The 14084-nt window shown below is 39.9% G+C and overlaps 1 protein-coding gene across 11 annotated transcripts in view; it reads left to right on the top strand.

The window, feature by feature from the left end:
* Positions 1-14084, top strand: part of LOC122560234 (nuclear receptor coactivator 3-like) — a 264759-nt gene that overhangs the window by 203453 nt on the left and 47222 nt on the right. For all 11 annotated transcript variants that reach the window (XM_087994788.1, XM_087994779.1, XM_087994783.1 and 8 more), the window contains 4 exons: positions 2630-2737; positions 7632-7804; positions 10144-10244; positions 10478-10652. In XM_087994788.1, the coding sequence (XP_087850914.1) occupies positions 2649-2737; positions 7632-7804; positions 10144-10244; positions 10478-10652 (538 nt within the window). In that variant the 5' untranslated portion in view covers positions 2630-2648. The remainder of the gene's footprint in view (positions 1-2629; positions 2738-7631; positions 7805-10143; positions 10245-10477; positions 10653-14084) is intronic.

The raw sequence follows: 14084 nt of genomic DNA, 5'->3' as shown, positions 1-14084 counted from the left end.
CAACTTTCAGAGATCTGTGTACATGGACACCAAGATCCCTCTGCTCATCCACACTACCAAGTATCCGACCATTAGCTCAGTACCCCGTCTTTTTGTTACTCTTACCAAAGTGAATCACCTCACACTTACCTACATTGAACTCCATTTGCCACCTTTCTGCCCAGCTCTGCAACTTATCTATATCCCGCTGTAACCTGATACATCCTTCCTCACTGTCAACAACTCCGCCGACTTTCGTATCATCCGCAAACTTGCTCACCCAACCTTCTAGCCCCTCCTCCAGGTCATTTATAAAAATGACAAACAGGAATGGTCCCAAAACAGATCCTTGCGGAACACCGCTAGTAACTGCACTCCAAGATGAACCTTTATCATCATCTACTACCCTCTGTCTTCTCCCAGCCAGCCAATTCCTAATCCAAACCTCCAACTCACCCTCAATGCCATACCTCCGTATTTTTTGCAGTAGCCGACGATGGGGAACCATATACACCACATATACCGCTTTACCCTCGTCTACCTCCTTAGTCACCTTCTCAAGGAATTCAATAAGGTTTGTGAGGCACGACCTGCCCTTCACAAAACCATGCTGACTATCCTTGATCACATTATTCCTATCCAGATGTTCATAAATCCTATCCCTTACAATTCTCTCTAAGATTTTGCCCACAACAGAAGTGAGACTCACCGGCCTACAGTTACTCTGGTTATCCCTACTCCCCTTCTTGAACAAGGGAACCACATTTGCTATCCTCCAGTCTACTGGCACTATTCCTGTAGACAACGAGGACATAAAAATCAAGACCAATGGCTCTGCAATCTCCTCCCTTACTTCCCAGAGAATCCTAGGATAAATGCCATCAGGCCCAGGGGACTTATCTATTTTCACCCTTTCCAGAATTTCCAACACCTCTTCCCTACATACCTCAAAGCCGTCCATTCTAATTAATTGTGACTCAATATTCACATTGGCAACAATGTCCTGTTCCTGAGTGAATACTGATGAAAAGTATTCATTCAGTGTCTCCCCAATCTCTTCAGCCTCCACACGCAATTTCCCACTACTATCCTTGACTGGACCTATTCCTACCCGAGTCATTCTTTTATTCCAGACATACCTATAGAAAGCCTTAGGGTTTTCCCTAATCCTACCAACTAAGAACTTTTCATGTCAGGAGCATCATATGAGTACTTGTTTCCCTGATGTTCTAAGCGTAAGAAAGAGGTGTCAGTATGATTAACTTTGAGAAAAATAGCTAAAGAAGGATCAATCTTTATTAAAAAGTTTTGCACACTTTGAGGGCTGATGTGAAATATCGGGGAGGATCTATTGTGTTCTGGCAGGGCAATAAATCTAACTTTACTTTGCTTGTGTAACTCCAGCCAGAATCTTGTCAAGATATGTATTTTTTTGAGCAGGTTATACATTGATATTAGTGTGTAGAGTCTGTCTACATCTAATTCATTCGGCTTGGCTTGGGCTCTTTGTAGTTGTTGCATTCCTTGAGATTCACACCAAATCCTTTCGGAATTTGTTTTTGTGGAATCATGAAATGGTTACAGCACTGAAGGGAGCTAGTTTGCCCCTTCAGTCCATGCTAGCTCTCTATAAGAGCAACTCATATGTATCACATCCCACCCTTTACCTATGGCTCACCAACTTTTTAAATTTCAAGGTAATTGTGAATTTTGCAAAGTCATGATTCTTTGGTTTTATGGTTAATGCAGGCAACTTGAGCATGGAAGATTATGTTTACCTTTCCTATATGAATTGTAAGTGTTTAAACACTGCATTAATTTTGAGAGCCAGCAACATTGAAGAATGAAAATTATTGTAACACTTGATGTTTTGAATTGGTTATACTGTATTCACTGGCTGCTTACTGAGTATTTTTGAAGGATTCATCAGAAATGTAAGTTGTGTTGTTTGGTGTAATCCCAAAAACCTTCACTGCCAAGCTTGTATAGTTTAAATTGGCTGTCTAAATCAGAATTGACTCCTAAAAGAACCTAAGAGATCTTTCCCTAATCCCAAGGGAGTTTCATTGTATCCCTTGGTGTCAGGTTGGACTCTGACCATGAATTCAGGGCCTATAAATAGCCAGAATCCCAATATAACCATACAGACTGAAATCTGAATTCATTTTTGCATATTTTGCACCTCTATATTTACACAGTGAGGTGTGATAGCCTGAAATACACAATTCATATATCATCTGTCAGACTTGTTTATGCAAATTGAATAAGAACAGTAATAAAGTAATGGTGTCACTTTTAATGTCAACCAACTGTCTCTTTCAAAACTGAAAGGAAATTAGGGTCACGTGCAGAACAAATGGAAAATGACGCACTTTAATGCCTCTTTGCAGAGGTGGCACAAAATGAAAGCTCAAGCTCTAGTTACTTTATACCAATGATTAAGCTTTGTTTTAGATTATAATTGGTCATATTGGTACAGTAGATTTCCCACTTCAGACTTGCATAAACTGACAGTTATTTGATGTGTATTCTTGGATTTTAAAAAAACTTTTAGTTTCTTACTGGATAAGAAAGACACTTCTAATTTGTGACCTCTCCTAGAGAGAACTTGAATCTGAGTCGTCCTTATTCTTTTGATTTTGTTTCACAGTTGCTGATATGTGAATAAGATGAGTGGACCCAGAGAAAACTCATTGGATCCAGTAAATTCTGATTCAAGGAAACGGAAACTTTCATCCTTTGATGCTCAGGGATCAAGGTATGTAAAGAGCCAAAATTAAGATACTTAAATGTCTGTGGCAGCCTTGTAATTATGAGAGTAAAATGTCAATTTTACTTTCTGCCTGCTCTGCTCATCTTGCTCCAGCCGCACATCAACCAACTATTCCAAAATAATAGTTTCACTATTTGTGCCATCTGCAGTGAGGCTAAAATAAGGGTGAGGCTCCTTGCACCAGGTGTCCCATTTGATGTTCTGCTGTAATTGTACTGTGAATAGATAAATTGGGAGAAGGAATTTAATTTTTCTCTTTTGTGTTTTCCCTTTCAAAAATTGCTGTTAGTTTGCTCCAGGCGTATTGTAAGCAGTCAAGATTCTTAATTGGCTTCAGAATGCCACTACCTCTGAGCATCCTAATTTAAAATATTAGTACATTTTTAAAGTAAATTGTATAATTTACTGATCACATTGATCTACAATGGTTGGTATTCTTTTCAGATTCTTATTGCATATCTTGTTTGAAGTTGTAAGTAACATTGAAACTATTTAAAATGTATTCTTAATTCACCACAAAACAGTTTGAGAGGGTGATTACTAAAGCTTGTAGTATCATAGGTTTTATTAACAGTGGCATAGAGTACATGAATTTGTACATGATGCTAGTTTAGCCTCATTTGGGATATTTCATCCAGTTCTGGGCACCTCCAGCTAGTTAGGATGGAAAGGCATTAGAGAAGATGCAGGGAAAAATTGAATAATTATTCAAAGGATGAGGAACTTCAGTCATGGAGATAGGCTGATGGAATTAAGATTGTTTTCTTTAAAGGGAGGATGTCTGATAATATTCACTATCTTGAGTAGAAAGAGTGGAACGATACCCACTAGTTGAAAGGAATGTGAACAAGAGGGTGCTAATTTCAAGTATACAGCAAAAGAAGCCAAAATGGTAGGAGGAAACTTTTATTTTTCACACAGCGAATAGTTCGGGTCTGAAACACACTGCCTCGAAGTGTCATGAGGCAGGTTCAATCTTGGCATTCAAAGGGTGCTGTTATTTGAACGTACTGAGTTGTGGGGCGAAGGCAGGAAAATAGTCCAAAGTGAAATGCTAATTTGGAGAGCTGGTGTAGCTACAGTAGGCCAAATGGCTTCCTCTTGGGTTTACCACTCAAGTAAACAATATCTCTCTAGACTAGGTTCCATGGCCATGTTGGGAGGAGTGAAAACTGCTTCTGGATTCTTGCCTTGATTTTTTACACTGCACAAAATATTGCCTGACTCAACTACCATGTAAATTTTCATACAGGCAGTGCAAAAAGTGCCATCTTAATCATGCAGTTTGAACTTGTCCAGTTGTATAAGGTGCCACAAACTTAGCTAATTTGTTAAAGGAAATGTAGATAGTATGGCGCTGGAAAAAGCACAGCAAGTTAGGCAGCATATGAGCAGGAGGGTCAACATTTTGGGTAGGACCCTTCATCAAGACTGGGGAGAGAGAAATAAATAGGAGGGTGGGGCTGTGGGAAAGGTAGGTAGGATGGCGATAGATGGATATAGCTGGGAGGTAATTGTGATAGATGTCTCTCCTAATTTGTTCAACATCGAGACTAATTTTTTTTTGAGCTGAATAAAATGTTAGTGAGGAGCTAGAGATCTGCTAACTTAAAACACAGTTTTGTCTCCATCGAAGTACTGTTTTCCACACCAACTATCAGCATAAGTTTCCTTCTCCTTTTGAGTGTACTTCAACTCAGTTGACTAAATGACTTACACATGATGCAGAGTGACGACAACATTGAAAGTTCAATTCCCACAATGGCTGAAGTTACCACGCCGGTCCAACTTTATCAACTTTGTCCCTTTCCCGAGGTGTAGTAAGCCTCAAATTAAACTCACCACCAGTCATCTTTCTCCAATGAGACAGTAGCCTGGATCCTCTGGGACTATGGTGATTTTATCTTTTACTAATATTCAGAAGCATGTATTGAATTGGAAACACTGACTTGCTGCCACCTATGGGAAACTCTGCAGAAGTGTAAAAGTATTTATTTCCTATACTATATATCTCTAAAAATGTTGGTCAGGATTTCCTGGAAGATTTGATCGTTGATGTACGCTGTAAATGACGGCAATTCACATATCAATCTTTCCATTACGAACATAAAGTGAGATTTTCTGGGAAAGACATTTGAATGCAGTGCATTGAGCATAAAATGGAACCAGAATTGTAGAAATAGTAAACAAACTACTTTGTCCATAATATGATTAAGTAGATCAATATTGGCCTGCTCTGATTTCTACATTTCAAATCTTCTTGCTGTGCTGGACTTGATCACTTGCAGAAAATGGACAGTAACATCTAAGTTAGAGCTTAATATGTACCACTTACTTAGAAGTTGGCAATAATAAAGCTACTTGTAAAATCGCAGATTAAACAAACCCTCACTTAAACAATGTAGAGTGCTGAAGTGTTTTAGTGGGTTTTTGATAATCTAACATCTAAATCTGTTAGATTTAGGCTCTAAATCTAAAAGTCATTGAGATCATCTTCCATTCTTTTTAGATCTTTAAATCAATCTTCCTGGCACTTAGTCAATTTTGTATTCCTCCTTTGAATTCTGTGGACTTTGTTGAGCTTTGCTTCTCTGATGGTTGCTTGAACTAACTGGTCTCTGCCAGCTGGGAACTGGGTTTCTCAATTGGCCACTGATTGTTGCAGTTTCTGCTTCTGTACTTGTCTACATCCAGACCTTACTCCTCTGTTGACTCCTAATCCTTTGATACTAGATTTGTATCCTGTTCTCTTTTCAGTCATCTTTCTAAGACACCTCCATGCATTACTGAATTTTCCATCTTGTTGACAGAACTCCAATTTCTCTTGTGTCCATCTGTGTGCATACCTATGCTAATACCGCAAAGCCTATTACCAGCTGTCCTTTTAGTTCCCCCGTTTTTTTTCTCCACTTCTCAACTGGCTATTGCATCTTTTATCTTCCTGTTTTTGGTGCCAGATCTCACGATCTAGTACTACACTACAGTTTACCCTCTCCTTAGGATGCCAGAAGTTTGAAACTGTCCTCTTTCTCTTAGCTCTGATCCCAGCTGACAGTTTCTGCTTATGAATATACTCTTCCCTGGATCAGCATGAAACCTGTTAGTGGTTTTCCAGATCAATTTCTGTGTCTGTCACTCTCCACATTAGCTTCTTCACCCAGGACAGCCTCAAAAGTTAGTCTTTCTAGTTAGTTTGCATCCTCTCATTTGTATGATCTACTAACTGATTACCAAGCATTTTCAGGTTTACTTGAAGGCCACATGGATCAAAGGTATCTGAGACAGGCCTACACTATTCTGTTGCTAATTTGGTTGTAAATTGTTGAGGAATGTTTGGTGTGCCTTGTTTCTATATCTTTTTGATTGGCATCATCTCCTCGGACTATTCAATTAGGGTATTGATCCAAATGGGATTATTAAACAAATGTCAGTCTAGAATGTTCTTGCACTAACATGATCCACCATTGGAGTTTCTGTTTATTCACTGTGACATCAATAAATTAGATATGTAGAAGTTAAACTACAATACTAAAGTCATGCTGTTACGATTTCAGCAGATAAGAATCTGACTGATTTGTCCAGTATTGATGAGTGAAACCTGCCTTGATAGATCATCAGTTTTGTTTTTGTATTTGGTTGCCATGGTGATTAGTCACTGAATATCTTCACATGAGGTTGTCAATATGCTAACAAAAGAGAATTTTATTGTATAAAAGAAAAAGGCTATCTATATCAGACAATTTAGACATATCTTATCATAGACAGGAAAAAGAAAGATTTGCCTCTTTTTTTTTTTTCCCCCCAAATTATCCTCCAAAAATGTATAATGCCAGTGAAATACAAAATTTCTTACTGAATGGCAAGATTCTGTATATTTACCACATGTGATTCTCACCGAGTCTCTCAGGCCATCCCAAGACGTTTATATGAATTTGACTGCTTTGACGCTGCTAAAATTGTTTAAAACATTATCCCAGTCCTGATGGCTAAAGATTTCTGAAAACTACTTGTCTTCTGGGAAAGATCTTTTCTTCTGCACTCAATCTGTTTGTCACTCCCAGCCATCTTTCTGTTCTGTGGGTTGTAAAAAATTCCACTTGGTAAACACCCTTGGCATTATCTTCCCGGATAGCTTGCTAGTCATTTTACTTAAATCACTTTCTTTCAAAAGCCTATCTTTAGCTCGCTGTTCCAAGTTACTTTCTGACCCTTAAAAGAAAATTCAGACCTTCAGAGCACTGAAACTCAAAACTGGATTGACCCCACTTTCAGAATCCAGATTCCCAAAATAGGAACAATATCTTTTAAACTTCCATCACAATTTCACAATAATTGCGGTATTGCTGTTTACATAGCACATTGAAAATACTCCATTGTTCTCTTCCCAATGAACTGTGAAGATAAATTTACCAATTCTTGATTCCAAGTCTTCCTTGACAGAAGCTGGTTTTACAATAAGCCTACCTTAACCAATTGCTAATTCTGTTCGGCTATTCATTCAAGAATAGTGTGGTACTATTAAATTTAGTTGAGTGCACGATGGAATCTCATGCTGGCAAACTTGCTCCATCAACCACTTTATTCAACCACTTTATTCTAGAAGATATTATCTTGGATTACCAAGTTATCTTCTCTTGGTTATTCTTGTTGAAGACTAATTCAGAGTACAACACTTACAGCACTTTGCTATGATAATAACAATGCAGATTTATCGTGTAGAAATCTTTGATATTTGTGGCAAAAATGAATTACAGAATATACATATTGTGATGAAAGTTAACTGGTAGCCTATTCTGGCAAGAACTAGACTCTTGTATGGTTGTGTATTGCTAATCATCATTTTGAATATTTAATACCCTGTATAACTTGTATTTGACAGTGTGAACTGTAGCATTGAAAAACGCCGTCGTGAGCAAGAGAGCAAATACATCGAGGAGCTGGCTGAACTAATTTCTGCCAACCTAAGTGACATTGACAACTTCAATGTCAAACCTGATAAATGTGCAATCTTGAAAGAAACTGTGAGGCAGATTCGTCAGATAAAGGAGCAAGGTAATTTAGTACATTGTAACCTTCTACAAGGTAACACTGAGGGAAATATTCAATGAACTGAGCTACTTTGATGGTTTATTTGAGGCACTGTGAGCTTAATACAATAAATAAGCTATGTAAATGTGAGTGTTGTAATAAACCAATGTTTCTCAAAACTTTTTCCCCTATTGTGAGGCTTGAAAATTACTTGACTTTTTGGTGAAAACTGAGAATCTCTGAGAGGTGGGAGAGAAGACCTATGACAGCAAAGGACAAGAGAATTCCACACGCAGCACAATTATAAATGTAATTTGAATTGCTTTTAATGGTGGCTCAGTAGTTAGCACTGCTGCCTCACAGCACCAGGGACCCGGGTTCAATTCCTGCCTTGGACGACTGTCTGTGTGGAGTTTTTGCATTCACCCCATGTCTGCCTGGGTTTCCTCCAGGTGCTCTGGTTTCCTCCCACATTCCAAAAAATGTACAGGTCAATTGATTGGCCATGCTAAATTGCACACAGTGTTAGGTGGATTAGTCAGGGGTAAATGTAGGGAAATGAGTCTGGCTAGGTTACTCTTCGGAGGGTCGGTGTGGACTTGATGGGCCGAAGGGCCTGTTTCCACACTGTAGGGAATCTAATCTAATCTTAACATATTGGACCTTTTAAAATTAAATGTTAACATTGAATTCCAGAAAAAAGGTTGATGCATTCGAATGCTAATGTACCTGAAATATTTCCTGTTTCCAGAAATATTCTTTCTTTTAGTTTTAGAAGATGTCTTGCCGTTACACTAGTCTTTATGGATGTCTCTAAATACTATTGGTGATTTCTGCCCAGTACTAGTAACCTTGACCTTGACTAAATGTAATCGTTAGTTCTATCAACACTGTAAAATCAGGCACCCCAGCTGCTGCAATAATGGACCCTTCAAGCAGTTATAGCTAACTATACAAGATTGAGATTAATCGTTTTTAGCCAGTTGCAGGAAAGCACAAGGTTTTACTTTAAATTTATGGCAAGATCAAAAGTAATGGAGCTTGGTCACTCTGTAACTGCAATCCTCTGGGATGTTGAGCTATGTATAAACCTAAGAAATAGGAAGCTTTGGAGTCTGGTCCATAATTCAATAAGACCATGACTGATCTGATTGTTGCCTTAAATCAACTTCCTTGACCCTTAGTTTTTTTTTGTTAGCTTCAGAAGTTCTTTTCCCATTATAATAGCCATTATGTTCTTTTTCTCTAAACAAAGTTGTTAATTCCTGTCCAGTCATGGCCATCTTAACGTTGAATGAGTGCAAGTTGTCGTAAGCAGTTGGTATTCCTATCAATGCTATAAAACAAGGTATCTCAATTGCTGCAAAAATGGATCCTGCAAGCAATTTGCTGCTGACTGTCAAGCAAAGATCTGTAACTAAAACCTGAAAATATTCAGCTTCCATTGTTCACTGGAGAAAATAAGTCCAAGCACTAAGGGAAGAAGCTCGTTCTCATCTCTGTCTTAACTAGGAGACTCCTAATTTTTAGACTTCCACTCAATTTGTAGATTTCTCCATGAAAGGAAATGTCACCTCAACCCCTATTCTACCGAGCACCCTCAGAACTTAAAAAAAATACAACCTGCAACACAAGATGATGCAGGTTTTTGAATAATAAATTCAAGCAGTGTTTAATAGTCATTCATCCTCTGATTTCCCAAAATTTATTTTTTGTATGATCTGTTACCTAGCCCTCAAATCCTTGTAAATCTGATGAGATTGACAACAATAGAACATTGTTGGTGTTTCTTTTCCATATCTTTAAATCTTCATCCTTATCTTTTCCCTGCCTTATCTTTGTAAATTGATATCATTCGCTGATTTCTTCACTACAATGTCTCCAGCCAGTTGTGTAAATTTCCCTTTCATTCACTTTGGAGAACCTTAAGTTGCTGCAGTCTTTCTGAAATTCCGTCCCAAAACATTTCCACCTCCCCTACTTTCTGAACTTCCCAAAACTACATCTGTTTGGTCATCCCTCCCAATGTTCCCATTCTTGCCTTGCTTTCTTAATGCCTGTCCGTGAAACAAAAATATGTTTTCTTATATGAATGCAACTTGCCATTGAACATGGTAAATTTTAAGATTATTAAACTTAGGTGCTGGTGTAATGGAACTGCAATTGTAAATTGCAAAAAATGAATGTGAAGCTGTAATGTTTTTTAATCCTAGATGTAGCTGCTGTGTTTACTATTCTAACTTTTAAAAATATACCCCAAGTTATTTCTAAGAAACAATGGATGTGTGGCAGAGAAAGAGAGCAAACTTTCTATATGTGCTTTTTGAAATTTCTTTATAGTTAGAGATTATTTTTCTTCATAGGAAAAGCATCTTCAAATGAAGATGATGTGCAGAAAGCAGATGTGTCTTCGACTGGACAAGGAGTCATTGACAAAGATTCATTGGGACCTCTCTTGCTGAAAGTAAGCCTGAAATGCAAAACAGATTTTATTTTCATGTTTACGTAGATACAGATATCACCTTTGAATTGGAAGAAACTTGCAGTGAACAATTTAATTATTTAAGTAGACACTTCTCTGAATGCAACTGCACATAATTATTTAAAATATAAATCTTTCCTAATTACCCTGAAATGAATTCTGATTAATATTCCTAAAGAGATGTTACATAGCAAGATTTTCTTTGCGGTTTGTAGGCCTTGGATGGCTTTCTGTTTGTGGTTAATCGAGATGGAAACATTGTTTTCGTGTCTGAAAATGTTACCCAGTACCTTCAGTACAAGCAGGAGGAGCTTATGAACACTAGTGTGTATAACATCCTTCACCAAGAGGACCGTGATGAATTTCTTAGAAATTTGCCAAAATCTACAGGTAGGACAAATATTTTAAGTTTACTAAGTTCTGGTGCATTTGTGCATTAAGATGAATAAATAAATACTTCATAATGCCCACCCTTCCATTCCATTGTGTAGTATTGGGGAGTATTTGAAATAGATGCTCAGTTTGAGATAGATCTCTATACTCTGACTGATCCAGCAACTAACTGAACATACACGTTTCTGCAGGATGTAGATGATGGCAGCATGGTACAGTCTTTGGGACTATTATAATTGCATTATGATTTCTGAAAGACCTTCCTTTGTTCCTGGATATTTTCTTTAAAAATGTTTCATCCATTGTCTTTAGAAGTATAATAATGGGCAGACCAGGCTGCTCTGCCACCCCTGTTCTATTTGCGTCTTGTTTTGGTAATCAAATCTTTGCAACCAGGTGGGTCTCTCAACTTCGTGGCACCTAGCTAGGAAGCTTATTATGCCAAGTGAGCCATTTGACAGATCAGTAAATCCAGGTTTTGAGGACTTCATTTGTTCTTCAGGAAAATGGGCCTGAGTAAATCAGTTGGGAGTCAGGATAATCAATGCTATCCTGAAAAGGTACACAACAAGCAAGCTGCATGAAACAACTCAGATCTTTGACTAGAGCTAGAAACTACAGCAAAACATGAGCAAAACCAATGTAGTGTACAAAATCCCATGCAGGGACAGAACAAAACACTACATAGGACAAACAGGAAGACAGCTAACGATCCACATCCACGAACACCAACTAGCCACGAAACGACACGACCAGCTATCCTTAGTAGCCACACACGCAGATGACAAGCAACATGAGTTCGACTGGGACAACACTATTATCATAGGACAAGCCAAACAGAGAACAGCCAGGGAATTCCTAGAGGCATGGCATTCATCCACAGATTCAATCAATAAGCACATCGACCTGGACCCAATATACCGACCACTGCAACGGACAGCTGGAACTGACAACCGGAAGCGGCAGAGACAAACCACTATAAATGCCGGAGGAAACATCACAGAAGCGCTTCACAGGAGGCTCCCAAGCACTGAGGATGTCACCTAGACAGGGGACGAAACATCTGCAACACAAATTCCCAGCTCGGCGAACAGAACCACAACAGAAACTACAGCATTTCAGAGCAAAAGGTGGCTGAAATTTTATTCACTCACAGTATGTGGGCATCTCTGGCTAGGCCAACATTTATTGTCCATCTCCAGGGGTATTTAAGAGTCAACTGCATTGCTATGGGTCTGGAGTCACATATAGGCCAAACTCCTTCCCTAAAAGACTTTATTGAACCAGATGTGTTTTTCTGACAATTGATAATGGATTTACGGTTATCATTAGACTGTTAATTCCAGATTTTAATTGCATTCAAATTCCACCATCCTCTGTGGGCTGGGATTTGATCCCAGGCCCCAGAATATAAACCAAGTTTCTGGATTAATAGTCTAGCACATATACGTCTAGGCTATTGCCTCCCCTAATTTTTGAGGATCCTATTTGAAAACTATGTGAAAATTAACCTGAGCTTCAGTGTTGGATAACTTTCTAGTATTATGAAGATTGTAATTGAATGATCTATAAGAGTAACTGTCAGTAAAAGGTACATTTGCATCAGTGGCATGGGGCATGGCATTTCAACTATTTTAATACACAGTTGCTGCTTGCTAAGGATTTCAAGCTCACTGTCACTAAGACATCCTGTGCCTTCCTTTGGCAGAAAACTGTTTTGATGAACAGCTCACAGTATCCAGATTCATAAAAAACCCACAAAAATGCAATTTTTAAAAAATGTTTCTTAACATCCAAGTTGAATTTAAATTTTCAGCTGAAATAAAACTATAGCTGTTCCATTTTTCCCATTGTTTCTGATTACTTCATTTTTTTAAAAAAAGTACTCCTCTCCAGCAATACAGAGCTTGGCAACTGGTCATGTGGTGTGATTGGGGCTGGGTACTACAAAGAGCTGTGAGTTGGAATCCAGTAGGACGCTGTTATTGGAACTTAATGGTGGAGTGTGGTCAACAATTGCAGTGGTGATGAGTGGCTGCAGTGAGCAGAAGAGAGCTCAAAGGCTACTTGCGGGAATCTTTCCTCATTTCCAAAAGTATGGCGGCATGGTAGCATAGTGGTTAGCACTGCTGCCTCGCAGCGCCAGAGATCCGGGTTCAATTCCCGCCTCAGGTAACTGTCTGTGTGGAGTTTGCACATTCTCCCCGTGTCTGCATGGGTTTCCTCCGGGTGCTCCGGTTTCCTCCCACAGTCCAAAAATGTGCAGGTGAGGTGAATTGGCCATGCTCAATTACCCATAGTGTTAGGTGAAGGTGTAGAGGTAGGGGAATGGGACTGGGTGGGTTGCTCTTCGGAGGGTCAGTGTGGACTTGTGGGACCGAAGGGCCTGTTTCCACACTATAAGTAATCTAATCTAATCTAATCTTATCTACTGCATCACATTAAACATGGAAGCTGATAGTTATTAGCCTGTAATATTTTGCAGCTGAAAAATGTGTTGCCTGACCTGCTGTGCTTTTCCAGCAGCATCCAAGGAGCAGGAGAATCGACGTTTCGGGCATAAGCCCTTCTTCAGGAATGAGGAAGGTGTGCCAAGCAGGCTAAGATAAAAGGTAGGGAGGAGGGACTTGGAGGAGGGGCGTTAGGAATGCAATAGGTGGGAGTGAGGGTGATAGGCTGGAGAGGGGGTGGGGGCGGAGAGGTCGGGAAGAAGATTGCAGGTCAAAAAGGTGGTGCTGAGTCCGAAGGTTGGGACTGAGATAAGGAGGGGGAAGGAGAACTGAGGAAGTTGGAGAAATCTGCATTCATTCCTTGTGGTTGGAGGGTTCCTAGGCGGAAGATGGGGCGCTCTTCCTCCAGACCTGCAGTTACCCCTCAGACGTGATTGACGATGCTCTCCACTGCATCTCCTCCACTTCCTGCTCCTCTGCCCTTGAACCCCGCCCCTCCAATCGCCACCAGGACAGAACCCCACTGGTCCTCCCCACCCCACCAACCTACATTGTATCATCCTTCGTCATTTCCGCTACCTCCAAACAGACCTCACCACCAAGGATATATTTCCCTCCCCTCCCCTCCCCTATCAGCGTTCTGGAAAGACCACTCCCTCCGCGACTTCCTCGTCAGGTCCACACCCCCCCCAACCCAACCTCCACTCCCGGCACCTTCCCCTGCAACCGCAAGAAATGCAAAACTTGCGCCCACACCTCCCCCCTCACTTCCCTCCAAGGCCCCAACGGATCCTTCCATATCCGTCACAAATTCACCTGCACCTCCACACACATCATTTACTGCATCCGCTGCACCCGATGTGGCCTCCTCTACATTGGGGAGACCGGTCGCCTACTTGCGGAACGTTTCAGAGAACACCTCTGGAACACCCGTACCCACCATCCCAACCGCCCCATGGCTGAACACTTTAACTCCCCC

This window comes from Chiloscyllium plagiosum, unplaced genomic scaffold (genome assembly GCF_037043375.1).
Source record: "Chiloscyllium plagiosum isolate Xiang-an unplaced genomic scaffold, Cpla_swu_hap1 HiC_scaffold_15, whole genome shotgun sequence".
In the NCBI taxonomy this organism is placed as follows: domain Eukaryota; kingdom Metazoa; phylum Chordata; class Chondrichthyes; order Orectolobiformes; family Hemiscylliidae; genus Chiloscyllium; species Chiloscyllium plagiosum.
Note: the sequence above shows the minus strand (reverse complement) of the source record. Positions and strands in the feature narration are given on the sequence as shown.